Below are 16,994 nucleotides of genomic sequence, written 5' to 3'. Positions count from 1 at the left end.
CGTGTACTCTTTCACTAGGACGTGTCAGTACGTCACGCCCGGAGGACGTAATTTCATATTATTATTATTTTTTTATTTATACTTAATTAAATAAATGAAAAGACTATGAAATATATATTTTTTCGTTTATTTATATATAAAGCACAAAGGAAAATACAAAATTACAAACAAATAGAAAAGAATACCAACAAAAAAATGGAAACATCGAATTAAAAAATTATAAATTTTACAAACAATTATAAAGATTACAAAAAAATATATATATTTCAGGGCGCAACATATATTTCAAGGATGTATGCATATGTCCTACCTGTACCCAACGTTGTTTACGTTTGATGTATTTATACGTTCCGCTCGGTTAACAGGCTAGAAATTAAGCTTACACTGACTGAAATAAAAAATAATATACAGAGATCCAACAGCAAACTAGAGGATCCCAAGAATCAAATCAAAGGTTTGAAATATGAAGAAGTAAAAAACACCCAACCAGAAAAGAAAAAAAGAATCCAAAAATATAAAGATAGTGTAAGGAGCATCTGGGACAACTTCAAGTGTACCAACATCTAAATTATGGGGGTGCCAGAAGAAGATAGAGAGCAAGATATTGAAAACCTATCTGAAGAAATAATGACAGAAAATTCCTCCTATCTGATGAAAGAAATAGACTTACAAGTCCAAGGAAGTGCACAGAACCCCAAACAAAAGGAATCCAAAGAGGACCACACCAAGACACATCATAATTAAAATGCTAAGAGTAACAGACAAAGAGAGACTATTAAAACAGCAAGAGAAAAACAGTTACCTACAAGGGAGTACCCATACAATTGTCAGCGGATTTCTTAACAGAAGGGAGTGGCAAGAAATATTCGAAGTGATGAATAGCAAGAACCTATAACCAAGATTACTCTACAGCAGAAAAGCTATCATTTAGAATTGAAAGTCAGATAAAGAGCTTCAGAAATAAGAAAACGCTAAAGGAGTTCATCATCGCCAAACCAGTATTATATGAAATGCTGAAGGGTATTCTTTAAGAAGAGGAGGAAGAAGAAAAAGGTAAAGATAAAAATTATGAACAAAGTGACAACAAATACATATCTATCAACAAATGAATCTAAAAATCAAGTGAATAAAAAATCTGATAAATAGCCGAAACCGGTTTGGCTCAGTGGATAGAGCGTCAGCCTACGGACTGGAGGGTCCCAGGTTCAATTCCAGTCAAGGGCATGTACATTCGTTGCAGGCACATTCCCAGTAGGGGGTGCAGGAGGCAGGTGATCGATGATTCTCTCTCATCTATGTTTCTAACTCTGTCCTTCTCTCTTCCTCTCTTAAAAAATCAATAAAATATATTTTTTTAAAAATCTGATAAACAGAATAAACTGGTGAATATAATAGATTCAGGGGCATAGAAAGGGAGTGGACTGAAAATTCTTGGGGGGAAAAGGAGGGTGCAGGAAGAGACTGGACAAAAATCTTACACCTATGGATGAGGACAGTGTGGGGGGGGTAAGGGCAGAGGGTGGGGTGGGAAATGCGTGGATGGAGCTTGGGGGGGGGGGGGGGGGGAAGAAACAACTATAATAATCTGAACAATAAAGATTTTAAAAAATTGATTAAATGCGCCGGGACCGGTTTGGCTCAATGGATAGAGCGTCGGCTTGGGGACTGAAGGGCCCCGGGTTCGATTCCGGTCAAGGGCATGTACCTTGGTTGCGGGCATATCCCCAGTAGGGGGTGTGCAAGAGGCAGCTGATCGATGACTCTCTCTCATTGATGTTTCTAACTTTCTATCTCTCTCCCTTCCTCTCTGTACAAAAATCAATAAAATATATATTTTTTTTAAAATTGATTAAATGCTATTTTCCTCAACTTCTAAAAATCATAACTAACATTTAAGTGCTTATGATCCACCACACACTTTTTTTGAGTATTTTACATATATGTTATTACAGTTATTCCTCAAAACAACTCTTGGTGTAAAAACCACTGGCATTCTTTTCACAGATGGGGACACTGAGGCACAGAGCAAGTCTTTGTCCATAATCATATGCCCAGTCATATTCAAACTCCTTGCTCTCAACCCCTTCCAGTTAGTACCAGTTAGTAGAGTCTGGGTGATGCTGATACTCTGTGTCAGCAGGGACCAAGGAAGGGGAGCCCTAAACTGGCAGGGCCTTCCTGGGAAGCATTTAGGAATCAGCACCATATCATACCTTGGGCTCTTGCCCTTCTGACCTGGCCATTCATCTACACTGAATCTAGTTCAAACAGTCAGAAATTCAGAATAAGACTTGTATTAAGTAAACATTCATTAAGAAATGACTCCTGCCACAACTGGTTTGGCTCAGTGGTAGAGTGTCGGTCTGCGGACTGAAAGGTCCCAGGTTCGATTCCGGTCAGGGGCATGTACATTGGTTGCGGGCACATCCCCGGTGTGTGCAAGAGGCAGCTGGTTGATGTTTCTCTCTCATCGACGTTTCTAGCTCTCTACCTCTCTCCCTTCCTCTCCGTAAAAAATCAATAAAATATATTTTTTAAAAAAGAAAGAAAGAAAGAAATGACTCCTAACAACTAGGAACAGCTTATGTAAATGTCCACAGGTAGAACAATGGCTACTGTGGTTCATTTAGAGAGGAGTACTAGGCAATGTTCAAAAATGTGAAGTGGGGGGGGGAAAGTGAAGTGAGCCCAGCCAGCGTTATCTATGAACCAGAAGGTCACAGTTCATTTCCCAGCCAGGGTTGCGGGCTCAATCACCAGTGTGGGCGTGCAGGAGGCAGCCAAACAATGATTCTCTCTCATCACTGATTTTTCTATCTCTCTCTTCCTCTCTGAAATCAATAAAAATATATTTTTAAAAATAAATAAGAATAAAGCCGTGTTAATAAATATACCACTTCAATATAAACTTTTCCTTGGAAATTACATGCATACAGCACGTGTTTCCCCCCATGATCTAGTTTTGGAATCTGAGGGACACGTAACTTGACCAAAAATAGGTTATTTGGTTAAGTAAAGTGATGTGGCGAGGCCAGCACGTGTTGAGCTGTTTCGCTCCTCTTTCCCACTCTCCAGCTTCCAATCCCAGCACCTGACAGGAAACGAGTCAAAGCTAAAATAAAACCTAAAGCATGTGGGCACTTCCAGTGAAATGAGCGCCTTTTTCTGTGGCTCCAGCCTTACTAATCCCTCCTCTCTAGTATCCCCTTCCCCTCTCTGGTCCCCTCTGCTGGGCTGGGGACCCTCAGCACTTCTCACCCGATTTCTGCAGCTAACACTAACCTTCTCCTCACTGACACTAATGCACTAGCTCTGCCCCGTCCTCCTGTGTCCTTCAACTTCAGTGTGGACTGAACTGCACTCTGTCCTTGCCGACCCATGGCTAATGTACCTCGGAAGAAATGGCATCTCTCCAGGCAAGAAACAAGACCGTTGAGAGCAGCGCAGGGACTTGCAAGAACTTCCCACGGTTCTTAAAATGCCCAGGATTTCATTTACCCTCCATCAGTGTTCCCCACACATAAACCTACATCCACAGTGATATGGATAATTGTGCTAATAACCCTAACAGGCTATCCTGCAAGGAAAATGCAAGATTAATGTAGTTAGACTTTTGTTTTTTTAAAATCAGAAGCTATTTTCTCTTTAAAATAGGTAAACACACACACACACACACAAACCAGCCTCATAGAATGCTACAGGACTTCCTATATAATTATGTAATATGCAAATTAATCCTCACACCCTCACAAGATGGCTGCCTACAACCAGGCCCACAGGGGAGTTAGTGAAGGATAACCAAATGACTGAACAGCATGCTGCGTGGGGCAACCAGGCAGGCGGGGGTGGGGGTGGGGCAGTTGGGGACAACCAAACTGGCAGTGGGGCAGTTGCAGGTGATTAGGCTGGCAGGGAGGTGGCAGTGAGGGGCAACTAGGCTGGGGGGGGGGCAGTAGGGGCGACCAGGCCGGCAGAGGTAGGCAGTTGGAAGCAACCAGGCTGGTGGAGGGGAGGGGGCAGTTAGGAGCAACCAGGCTGGCGGGGGGGGGAGGGGGGGGGCAATTAGGGGCAACCAGGCAGGTGAGCGATTAGGAGCCAGTGGTTCAGGATTGTGAGAGTAATGTCCCACACTGGTCCCAGATTGGAGAGGGTGCAGGCTGGGCTAAGGAGGACCGCCCCCCCTCCCGCCCATATTTCATGGACTGGGGCCTCTAGTAATAATATCATCTGGCAGGAACACCCCTCCAGCATTGTAAACTCTGTGGTTTGCAACACAGGAGAGCCCCAGCTTACTCCTAACCCAGAATGCCTATCCTGACATCTGAAAAGGCACCATAAACAGATGCTCTCCCTTCCTGAGCTTCTTATCTACAATTTTTGAATAAAGAGTTTGTTTGGGGGAGAAATAATGGCCAATGAGATACAGAGAGACTCTATCGCAACTTTACCAGCCAACTCCCAAAGTATAACTTCCCAACATCATACGCATACGAAGAAAGATCTATTGTGCCTAGCGTGACATACAACCACACCTCCACCACTCATCAATTTGGAGTTCACTTACCAGAAACAAGGAAAGGAGGAGGAAGAAAAGCAGGGAGGGCAGCCAGGCCAGTCTATATTTCACCTTGTGTTAGTCAACTCCAAGCACCTGTCTCAGGCTTACAGACGGCAGGAGTCCCAGTGTGAGCCTTTAACACCCTGAAGCCTATCTGCCCGCTGCCAGCCATCACCATCATTTCTTCACAGTGTTTTCCCCTTGTTTCAGTGCCCCCTCTAAAGATATCAATTCCTACCTTAATAACTAACTGTCTTGCTTTTGCAAAACTGTGGTTGTGCAGAAAGGAGATTGGAGGAGCAAATCTGTAGATGGATGGGAAAACAAACCAAATTCATGACTTTCCTAAAGTGCCTATCTTCTGAATTATGACTAGAACAAACTCTATACTCTTGTTCAATCTAAGAGCCTCAAAGTAATGGCCCATAGCTTGGTCTTTGACTGGAGGCAAAAGTCCATAGACAACAAACACTGTAGCTTCACCTGAGAGAAAAGAGCTAGAGGAGAAATGTATCAGAGTCAACCACCTACTTTCACAAAGACCTGTAACAAGTCCATACTCCAACCTGCAGAAACACCAAGAGACCCAGTACGTGAACCTGTGCTGCAGGTCGCACAAAAGCCAACAAGATCACAAGCAACAGACTCCAAATGTTCTGAAGGGATGCAGTCCATCAGATTGGCAACCAGTTCTATCAGTGAGTTCAGGTCCACTCTGCACCTAGAGACATCGCAGCCCCTGCCGAGTGTCCTGGGAGTGTCCATGTCTGCAGAAAGTGGTCAGAGTGGGCAGGGGCCTGGATACCCATGCTGGCTCTGACCTGGTACATGCTAAGTCTGAAGCCCTCCAGGTCCCAAGTGTCTTAATCTGAAAACTGGAAGAATACAACAGGGTAATAAGCATGAAGGTTCTTCCAAAATAAAAATACCATGGTCATCCTATGACTACAAACAGCACATATCAGAGAGCAAGGCAGGGCCCTGGGACTAATTGCAGTCAACCAGCACTAACCTTGTTTCATCTCAACAGTGACAGTCAGTGGGTATCAGGCACCCCTGACAGGATGCACTAGGGGCACCCATCTCTGTAGGGTGCTTCCTGAGCCTTTAACCCCAGCCTCATCACCAAAACACCTCAGACACACCCAAACTAAGACACACTCCACGAAATACCTGACCATTACTCTACCAAAGCATCATGTTCACGAAAAACAAGGAAGGCCTGAAACTGATGCAATCCCAAACAGGTCTGCAGTTTACTTAATAGTGGTGCCCATGTAAATTTATTGGTTTTGACAGACGTAGCATGGTTGTGTAGAATCAACATGAGGGAAAATGGGGTGATGGATATTACGGGAATTCTGAGCTGTCTTTGCAACTTTCCTATATATCTATAATTATTCCATATCAAGCTTATTATAAAAATAAGTTTGTTTGGAAGCTATTTTGATAGCTTCAAGCAAATTTAAAGGATCTGAAAACATACTGTGTCATTAAACACCAGATTCAGAATTCACTGCTCAAAAGTAATTTGAAAAACATAGGGCTACTGAAGGAAAATAGTATACCTGAAAAAAAGTGAAGATAACTAAACAAAGAAAAGTTTAGTATAATTTTCCTAACCCCACCACCTTCTTCAGCTCGCATTCTCCAAAGGCCTCCATGTTCGAAGCAGAGCAGGTCTCCCCTATTTGAGCAGTGGCCAAGTCGTTCCAGCATGCTACAAGGTGAACCGGTTAATAATGCGGATATTTTTCAGTAGGTGGAGCTACACATATATTGATATTTATGCAATTTGATATGTATGCTATTTTGTTGTATTGACAGTAAGCTTCAAAACTTAATATGTCAAATTTGCTGAAGGTGTTAACATCTAATATCATAGATATTTTTACCCTTAAACATGTCGAATCTCATGCCAAACAAACAGCATTTGTGGCAAGTTTTATCCTGAAGAAAAGTGCTGCTAAAAGTTATCGTATACTTCGGGGAGCTTATGGTGAACATGCTCCATCTCAAGATACTTGTGAACGCTGCTTTAAACACTTTAAAAGTGCTGATTTCCATGTGAAAGACAAAGAATGTTCAGGTCAACGGAAAAAGTTTGAAGACCAACAATTACAAGCATTATTGGATGAAGATGCGTGTCAAAACTCAAAAACAACTTGCAGAAAGATTAAACATTGCTTAGCAAACAATTTCTGATCGTTTACAAGCAATGGGAAAGATTTTAAAGGACAGAAAAAGGGTGCCACATCAACTGAATGAAAGAAAAATGGAAAACTGAAAAGTCATCAGTAAGATGTTGCTTCAGTGGCACGAAAGCATCGAATTGTGACTGGCGATGAAAAGTGGATTTATTTTGAGAATCCCAAACGCACAAAATTATAGGCTGATCCAGGTCAACCATCAACATCATCTGCAAGGACAAATCACTTCAGAAAGAAGACCATGCTCTGCATTTGGTGGGATCAGGAAGGTAGTGGTGTACTATGAGCTTCTAAAACCAGGTGAAACTGTTGATCGTTACCGACAACAAATGATCAATTTGAACCATGCTTTGATTATGAAATGACCAGAATGGGCCAGAAGACACAGAAAAGTAATTTTACTTTATGATAATGCACCATCACACACTTCAAAACCAGTTAAAGGCACATTAAAAGATCTTGCCCGGGAAATATTAACCCACCTGCCGCATTCATCAGACCTTGCTCCTTCAGATTACCACTTGTTCCAATCTATAGAACACGCACTTTCTGAGCAGCACTTACGAAGAAGTGGAAAATTGAGTCTCTGAACGGTTTGCCACAAAACAAGAAAAGTTCTATTGGGACAGTATCCACAAGTTACCTGAAAGATGGGGAAAATGTGTAGGTTATGATGGACATTACTGTGAATAAAAAACGCACTTCTGATGTTTCTCTTGAAATTATCATATGTTTTCTTTCATTACAAAATCCGCATTTTTAACCGGTGCACCTGGTAAACTGCCTCCCTCCCTCACTCCTTGCACTTCTGCTATACTTGGCCACTTTCTTGCTCACCTGCCTTCTGGGTGCCTCAGCCTTCTGGCCCCCATGCCAGATGCACTCTCATTCCAGGCTCTACTGATTCCACTCTGCAGCAGCCCCACAAAGGCCGACCAACTCCTCCCTCCACCATTTGTAATGGCCCTGCTGTTGACTGATTCCCTTCAGCCCCAGGAGTAGAGCGGTGGTTGGCGGGCTCATAGAGGGGTAGGAGCGCATGCAGACTGTCCCCACCCACTAAACTACAGATTTGGTCCTTTTCACCCAAGGATTCCTCAGGCCAGGAGCACAGAGCCCTATTCTGTTGATGCCTCTTCTCTAAATCATCACCAGCCCATCCTCACCCACTTTCACTATAGAAACACATATGACAGCAGCTTCAGGGATGGAAAGTTTTCTAAAATTAAAAAAAATAAAATAAGGAAAGAGAGGAAATTAAGATTATAAGTTTTAAAAATTTTTTTAGGAAGGAATGAGAATAAAATGCAATCACAAATTTTGTGTTTATATGCACATATTTAATATTAAAACTGTAAATCTGATAAGAACCAGCTACATACTAGTACTTACAATCAGTAGAAGACAATAATTTTGACCAATGAAAACAACACATGAAAGAAAATGCCAAAGAGCAGAAAGAAAAAATGAGGTAACAATGGGGGGAAAAGGTAGTAAATGCTAAGCTTCTGAGATTGTGCACTGAGAAAACAGTGTATTCTCTCAGCCTCCTGTCCAGCCTAAATCACAGGCCACTGAGAGAGAAAAATGGAAAATTGCTCACTCTCAAGGACGTTGGTTAATAATGAGAAAACCTCAGAAATTATCAGTTATCAAGCTTCTTAACTTGCTAAAAAAGTTAGCTTGCTAACCTATCTGCTTCCCCAGGGTCAGGCTGCTGTGGTTTTCTAGAGCCTATGTTGGCTAGCAGAGCCAGTATTTGGGCAGTTTTGCAAAGACTGGGCTGTTCCATCGTTTTCCAAAAGAGACAGCCAGTGTTGGCACACAATGGCTCTAAAGTTCCCATTCCACTCCTGCCCTCCTCCTAGGCTGATGGCACTCTGGCTCACCATCTTCCTCACTGTGTACCCTTCCACAGGTGCATGGTGGGAAACCGGGAGAAAAGGTGGGCTACCCAAGGAGTCCAGAAATCTCGGCTGCACAATGATTTCAGAAGAGTGGAGCCTCTTAACACCTCGGGGCACAGCCGTGGTGCTGTATGTGGAGCACACGCCCCTCTTGGGACAGGACACCTAAAAATTAGAGCAAAGTTGAGGCCTGGGAAAAGCTGTCTCTGACCCTGCCCAAAGAGGCAAAGAGAGGTGTGCCAAAGGGACTGAACATCATGGGGGCCGTTTCCCCCAAGGTCCTTCCCTTTTCAAGGGAAAGCAGCTTCATGACTAGTCACAGGGACAGCTAGGGTTATCCTGATCCTCAGAGATCTTCAAGAAACAGTTCTCCCAATGGGAAAACAATTGTCTCCTATGCAGGGTCCACATCACCAACACTGGCTCCTGTACAGGTTAAGTACTCAGGATCCAGCTCAGAGGACAGTGATCCAAGGCAGGCCTCACCTGCCATGGCGGCAGTGCCAACATGGAGAACTTCAGCCCAGAATACTGCATGCCTGATACTAACTATTGGCTAAACCAAATTTAACCCAACACTTGATCGCCAAGACTTCCCGGGAAGCCGAAACCGGTTTGGCTCAGTGGACAGTGTCAGCCAGCGGAAGAAAAAGTCTCAGGTTCGATTCTAGTCAAGGGCATGTACCTTGGTTGCGGGCACATCCCCGGTGAGGGGTGTGCAGGAGGCAGCTGATCGATGTTTCTCTCTCATCGATGTTTCTAACTCTCTATACCTCTCCCTTCCTCTCTGTGAAAAAAAAAAAAATCAATAAAATATATTAAAAAAAGACTTCTCGGGAAGAGCTACAGTATATAAAGGAACCAATGGCTTTGAAATATAAGCTTTCAAGGGTCAGGTAATGTGCACACAGAAAAAAGACCTATTCCCCTTTTAAACTATATTGCCTTAGACAATGAAGAAGTGAAAAAGGAGTCCATGTTTTGTTTTGTTTTAAAATATATTTTATTGATTTTTCACAGAGAGGAAGGGAGGTTTCGGTTTGATTCGGGTTAGGGCACATGTCTGGGTTGCGGGATCAATCCCTAGTGTGGGGTGTGCAAGAGGCAGCCAATCAATGATTCTGTCTCATCATTGATGTTTCTATATCTCTCTCCCTCTCCTTTCCTTCTGAAATCAATAAAAATATTTTTTCAAAAGAGTAACAGAAACCATCTAGAGACTCAAGGTTTAGAAACATAAGAAGATAACAAGGTATAGAACCTATTTTAGAGAAACAGAACACAATATATAACAAAACGGGGTATAGACCAAGGGGGTGGGGGGTCATGAAAAAACTGATTGCTCCAAAAAGGCTTCACAGCCAGCTTGGGGAGGGGATCCACTAATCAGAACATCTTCGGGCAAATAGGAAGGGCCTAGAGAGAACCTGGCAGCCAAGAACATCTTGGACACTGTCCTGGGCTGTGCAGGCTGAGAACAGAGGCCACATGGTAGGGGTGCCTGAGAAGGGACCCTCATCAAGGAGAATCAGTGACAAGCCAGAAGAGGAAGGGGGAAGTCACAGGAGCCAGTCCTAACCCTAACCCTAGTTCTTCCCTGATTAGGAAGAGAATGTGTCAATATTTTCAGCCTCACCAGGCCTGAGTGCATGTGCCCAACCTCTTCTAGATGTAACTACTTCCTTATGCAGAAGAGGATACACAGCCATGCTACAATCCAGCACACGCACTGCATTTGAGATGGGGTTCAAGAACAAGATCTGTAAAGTACAACCTTCTCCTAAGTGGTCAGATTTCCCAGGTTCAATGAAGACATTGTCCATCCAATATCCCAGAAAGAGGGATGGAGAACAAAAAAATTAACGACAAGCACCTTTTCCCACAGGTGTCCACTACAATGGAGGTCAAAGCACTTCAGGAAATTTCAGTGAAGAGTCGAGCTTCCCTGCAAATCTTATCAGCCTTCCCTGTCACCACCCAATACACAGCTGTCACTTTGAGATACAATTCCTGCTGCAGTTAAATTAATTCCAAAAGAGAAAAACAGGTTGGAGAGATATGTTAACAATGAAATTCACTGTAAAAGTAAGCTTTTAGCTGGATGAATTCAGACTATAATACACCAGACACACACACACACACACACACACACACACACACACAGCCCCTGCATGCAGCCTCTCATCAGCCCTCTACAACGTGGGCAGGACTGCCTAGCAGCTCCACACACATGCAAAAGACAAGAACATCCAGAAAGAACTTGGCATCCAGACATTCCTTCCAACCATCCCAGCAGGCTGCAAGCTGACTTAAAGCCCAGTGGCTAGTACAGAGGGCGTGCGATCTTGTCTGTGGATAGAGGTCGTCACTGGGCCATCAGGAACTATGTGTCCCCTTCCTCAGGCCCCTCAGAAACACTCCAGGTGGAAAGCACACTTGTTTGTCCTTCTGTGGGCCATGTGCCTGGTCATGGGCTGCTAATGTCAGACCTGGCCATCTTTTTCACACACAGTTTGCAATGCTGTCACTCCTGCTTCTATGGGGCTGGGTGTGATCCAACTATTTAAACAGAAACCTGACTCGGTTGCTCTGATAAGGCATTTGGCGCCCTCAAACCTAAATCATTTGGAATGAACTATCTCGCTAACACAGTCAAAACAACCTGGAAGCCTTACCGAGTTTGTCTCAGTAGATAGTGTCAGCCTGCAGACCAAAGGGTCCCGGGTTCGATTCTGGTAAAGGACACGTACCTGGGTTGCAGTCTCCTCTCTGGCCCGGGCCCTGGTCGGAGCACGTGTAGAAGGCAACCAATCAAGGTGTTTCTCTCACATCGATGGGCTTTCCCTCTCTCTTCCATTCTCTCTAATAATCAATGGGAAAATATCCTTGGATAAGGATTTTAAAGAAATAATTAAAAAAATAGAGGAAAAAGAAACAAACCTTGTGCAATTATATAAATGCAAACAGCATCAAGCTCTGTAAACAGACTCCAAGAACCATCATGAACCCAACAGGCCTTTCTTCTCTCAGACAGGAGCATCAGAACACATTCCCCGCTCTCCTTGAGAAAACACACTCTGCCTGTTGTGTTGACTCAGCTAGTGGATACACAAACAATTCTCAATATTCAAACAAATTTTTTTCTGAGGGCCTCGTGTCACAATGAACAAGAGCGCTATCTGGTTACACGAGAAGGCACTACTGTCAGGTCCTAAATGATACTTGTCTAAAACTTACAGTTTCCACACCAGCACTTCCTCCCTGGTGATCTGCCCTTTGAACCTGCCTTCAAAACAACTGTGCTCCACACCCCTCCGGCCAGCTGTCATCACAAGGGCAGGCAGGCAGAGCTGGCACACGTGAGTCCAGCCCCTGCACCTGCTGAGGGAGTCATTTCTGCATCAAGTGTCCTCAGCATCAGCTCCTCACTCTAGTCAAAGTTGGTTTCCACAAAAGGCACCCCTTAGGAGGGGGCAGAGTAAAGTGCCAGTGAAGGCTCTCCACACATCATCATCTCAGAAGGAATGGACCCCCCCTCCCCGCCCCCATCTATGCAGTGCTTCCCAGGTCATCATGCACTTGCCCTACGTGCACCCAAACCTCCCATCAGGAGTCTCAGGAGATAAGGGCACAAATTCAAGGGACACACACCCAGGAGATACCTTTCCCTCCTCCCCAAGCTGTGCTACAGGCAGCCTAGAGGCCACACCTGCTTTCCCTAGCTGCCCAAAGGTAAGCCTCTTTCCAGGCCCCACATCTCTACATGCATGTGCTGTGACACCTCTCATGAAACACATGTCCAAACAGTAGAACAAACCCACACTTCCACCTCATCAGCATGGGACTTCACCTCGCCAGTGCTGGCCTCAGCTCAGTAACTGCGGTAGGGATGTCATGGGGAAGAAATACATCACTCTAGAGGAGGAGCTACCTACCAAAAGGGAGAATGAAAGTCAGAACCCACTTCTTTCCATGTTCTGTTTTCCCCACCAGCGGCCCACACAGACACAGCCACCTCTGCACACACACCGCCACCTGCAGCTGCAGGGAGCCACTCTGCTAATGACCACGTCTTCCTTCAACAAAATCGCTGCACAGTTCTTTTTTCCAAAGGGAGGATTCCAAGCCTCACTATTCAGAACACCAGCCCTCAAATGAGGATGAACCAGAGCCTCTTTCCAAACAGCTGCTTTCTGACAGTGTGAGGCTGCAACAGGCTCCGGGGGCCACAGAGTTCAGCTCTGCCCAAAGCAATAGTGTGCTTCCCTCCACCTATCACCGTCCCTCCAGCCTCCAGCCCAGTTAAGACATTCGGGCACAACCCGGGGAAAGACCTCCTGGGCAGGGGACGCAGCACTTCCTTACACTGAGTGCTGCACTGAGCTGCCCAGCAGACCCTCCCGTGAGGGGCAGGGGAGCACCTGGTCTCTATCCCTCAGACAGACTCTATTTACCACACAGGTTCTTAACGTTTCCTGCGCCCGTGCCCACACCTGTACAATGGGAATGACCCCACCTGGAAGCTGCTGACAGAAGCCGAGCAGCACAGTGTGAACTATCCAGCCCAGTGCCTGCCTGAGAGGAAGTGCTCACTCAGGGGGCCACCGCCCAGGGCCCACCTCACTATCCAGCTGGGCGGGCCATTTCACACTTCACAACTCCTACTGCCCCCTGCTGGCTGAGCACACTTATAGAAACAGGAAAATAAATCACTCATACAGTGCCACCTTAGAATTCCAAACTTGACAGCAAGCTCATGCAAATCTACCGGTCCTCATGTAGGAAAAAAAAAGAAAGAAAGAAAACCCTATTTTGGGGTGTCTGCCATTACTGATGGGAAACGTGGCAGAGTCCACATGTGAAGGAACCTAGCTGCAGACACAAAATCCTGGTTCCTCTCACTTCCTGATGGGAGGTCTAATCTCTTCTGTAATTCATTTCTTCTCACTGGATTCCAGCGTTTTGCACTAAAAAGTTGCCTCATGCCAAGAAAACACCCCGTGTCAAATACCATCCCGTGGAGCTACCCAGACTATGAGAAAATGCACCTCTTCTCCTCCAATGGACACCATCAAAGCACACAACGTGCACTGCAACAGCATCACTGTGTGCAAGTTTCTTTTACAAACATCCAGGATTAACATCGGCCTCAGCCTCAGCTGAGCTTCACCAAACCTCCTAAATGCTGTTTGTGTGTGCTCACCCAGGCGCCCCTGTGGCAATAATCACAGACATCCCTTTTGCCTTTCACCATTCTCTTCCACAGAACAGGTTCTCCTCCTCTTGGACCCTGGGTTATCACCCATCTCCACAAGCTCAGTGTTCTTAACGCGAAGTCCACGGGTGAGCTGCAGAAGGTTCGAGAGCTTCCTGAAGTCATTACAAAATGCAATGCAGCTGTGCGTTCTTCTCAGGCGAGGACGCATACCTTCCCTCAGATCCTCAAAGGGCTCAGGACCGCCACCCCCAAACGATAAGGGTCAAGCACATTTCATGGATCTTCCTTCATTTAAGGGATCTGCCCTTTCAACCAAACTTTGCAAGTTGTCTAGACATTCTCCCCTCACTCACTCCACATTCGCACACAAGGTATAAAACCTTAAACCGTCTTCCCAAGAGCAAGAGAAATAAAGATAAAAATATAGGGATACTTTTAACAACATAAAACAGAAACGCTAGATATACTTTTAGCAAAACATTTAACCTATCAAATGCTTTTTCTTTCCCCACAAAACCTCTCCGCCCTGCCATGCTCCCTTTTCCCCGGTCAGTGGGGTTAAGCCGAGCTTCCCAGGGGCTTTCCCCAGCACCGGTGCCTGCTCCGCAGGAGCGCGGACACAGGTCAGGAACAGCAGCCCCGGGGCCGGGAAAGGAGCCGCGGCCTCCGTGCTCACCGGGAATTCGGAAGGCCCGGAGCATCCCCAGGTGCTCTGAGGAACGAGCTCCCACCTCCTGCTTCTGTGGGGCAGAGCACCGGCACCTCTTGGCGGTGAAGGCCCCTGGCGGCCCCTCCGCGCACAGAAGGAAAAGTAACCCCGAAGGCTCGGCTCTAGGCCGCGCCGAAAACAAACTTTCCAAACACTTGCACCCCGACCGGCTGTGACACCTCCCCGGCTTCCCCGCCCTCTGCGCCCCTGTCAGCACCGGCGCCCACCTCACGGACGCCGGGCTCCCCTCGGGGGCTGATGGGGTCCCCGCAGCGCCCGCGGCCCTCCTCCGCCCCGGTGCCCGGCCCCAGGTGAGACGCCGCCCGGCCCTCGGAATCCTGGGCCGCCGAGCTCCGTCGGGCCCAGGCGGCCGCCGCGCTCGGGGCGGTGACGGGCCGGTGGCCCCGGCCGCCGCGAGCGCACTCACCAGCTGGCTGGTGGTCCTGGCCATGGGCCCCGCGGCGGCTCGGGCTCCTCTCCGCAGCCCCGCGCGCCTCTGCGCCTCCTCAGCGTCCTCCTCTCCGCAGCGGAGCTCCAGCAATGGCCGCCCTCACCCTGCGCCCGCCCCGCCGCTCGCCGCCCCGCCCCCGCACGGCGCTGGGCGGGACTTCCTTCAAGCCGCGGCCGCCGCCCGCGCTCATTGGCCGCGCTCGCCGTCGTCACGCGGCGGCCCCGGTCCGCTGAGGCGGCGCCCGGGAGCCGCACTTCCGGGTTGGGGCCCAGCTGGTTGGCGCCGCGCGACCCTGTGGTGGGAGGCGGAGGCGCGACGGGGTGGGAGCCAATCCCGAGGCTGCGGGGCGGCGCGGGGCGGTGCGGGGGGCGAGCTGTCATCTCGGGCTCCCGGACTGGGGAGACGGGGCTCGCAGGGGCCGGGCCGCCAAGGTCACGCCCGGACCCGAGGCGAGGCTGGGCTCCCGCCCGCGCTCAGGCTCGGAAGCCCGGCTCCGCATGAACGCCGAGAGGAAACCTGAGCGGTTACAAAACCGAGAGCTGTTCCCGGTCGGAGATGGGGGCCATCGAGTCATATTTACACGGCAAAGAACAGTCCCTTCTCATCTCCGTTGATGGCCCCAGGAGCACGCTCAGAACTTCTTTGCTTATATATTTTTTTAATTGATGGAGGTGATATTGAATGTTTTGGAAGTTTTTTTTTTTATAGTGACGCTGTTATTTTTGTTTCTTTAAATTGCGGTAAAATAGACAACATTTATTACATGAACTATTTTAGTGTACACTTCAGTGGCACTAAGTATATTCACATTGTTTGTGTGATGATGTTTTATATGATGTGAAAAAAATAACAGTTATTTTAAGTTTTATTTTTTAGTCTTCACTCAGGGATATGCTTTTTTATTGAATTTGTAGAAAGTGAGGGTGGGAGAGAGAGAATCATTGGTTCCTTATTAAAAATGGAACCCATGACCTTCCCAGGTGCAGGAGGACAGACCAACCAACCCGCCACACACAGTTTTGTGTGTGTGTATGTGTGTGTGTGTGTGTTTTAATATATTTTATTGATTTTTTACAGAGAGAAAGAGAGATACAGAGTTAGAAACGTGAGAGAATCATCGATCAGCTGCCTCTTGCACATATCCCACTGGGGATGTGCCCGCAACCAAAGGTACATGCCCTTGACCGGAATCGAACCCGGGACCTTTCAGTCTGCAGGCTGACGCTCTATCCACTGAGCCAAACCGGTTTCGGCCACACACAGTATTTTTAAACAAAAATTAGACTCACCTTTGTTACCTGAACATTTGCATATTTTAAGTAACCTTTTTTCCTTCCTATTTCCAAAAGACATAGGTGTTTATTTTTTAATATAACAATACAGAAGTAACAATAAAATCACCAGACCCTTAATTCACCCTAACCAGACTTTTTTTTTTTAATACATTTTTATTGATTTCAGAGAGGAAGGAAGACGGAGAAATAGAAACATCCATGATGAGAGAGAATCATTGATCTGCTGCATCCCGCAAATCCCCCACTGGGAATTGAGCCCACAACCCAGGCATGTGCCCCTGACTGGAATTGAACCTGGGACCCTTCAGTTCTCCGGCTTACACTCTATCCACTGAGCCAAACTGGCCAGGGCACACTAGCCAGACTTAATTGTTGGGTAGCAATAATAGCCCCGCTAACATTTACTCAACACTTATTCTTAGTAAGGAATTTTCTTTTTTCTTTTTTTTTTTAATATATTTTTTATTGATTTTTGTACAGAGAGGAAGGGAGAGAGATAGAGAGTTAGAAACATCAATCGAGAGAGAGTCATCGATCAGCTGCCTCTTGCTCACCCCCTACTGGGGATATGCCCGCAACCAAGGTACATGCCCTTGACCGGAATCGAACCCGGGGCCCATTGAGCCAAACCGGTCCCGGCTTAGTA

General features: G+C 46.6%; 1 protein-coding gene across 2 annotated transcripts in view; it reads right to left on the bottom strand.

Annotated features, from left to right (window-relative positions):
• Nucleotides 1–15,177, bottom strand: part of PDPK1 (3-phosphoinositide dependent protein kinase 1) — an 81,506-nt gene extending 66,329 nt beyond the window's left edge. For both annotated transcript variants that reach the window (XM_084882332.1, XM_084882333.1), the window contains exon 1: nucleotides 15,030–15,177. In XM_084882332.1, coding sequence (XP_084738458.1) covers nucleotides 15,030–15,053 — 24 coding nt within the window. In that variant the 5' untranslated portion in view covers nucleotides 15,054–15,177. The remainder of the gene's footprint in view (nucleotides 1–15,029) is intronic.
• Between the last annotated feature and the right edge of the window lie 1,817 nt (nucleotides 15,178–16,994).

This window comes from Pipistrellus hanaki, assembly GCF_964339955.1.
Source record: "Pipistrellus hanaki genome assembly, chromosome: 4".
NCBI classification, from domain to species: Eukaryota; Metazoa; Chordata; class Mammalia; order Chiroptera; family Vespertilionidae; genus Pipistrellus; species Pipistrellus hanaki.
Note: the sequence above shows the minus strand (reverse complement) of the source record. Positions and strands in the feature narration are given on the sequence as shown.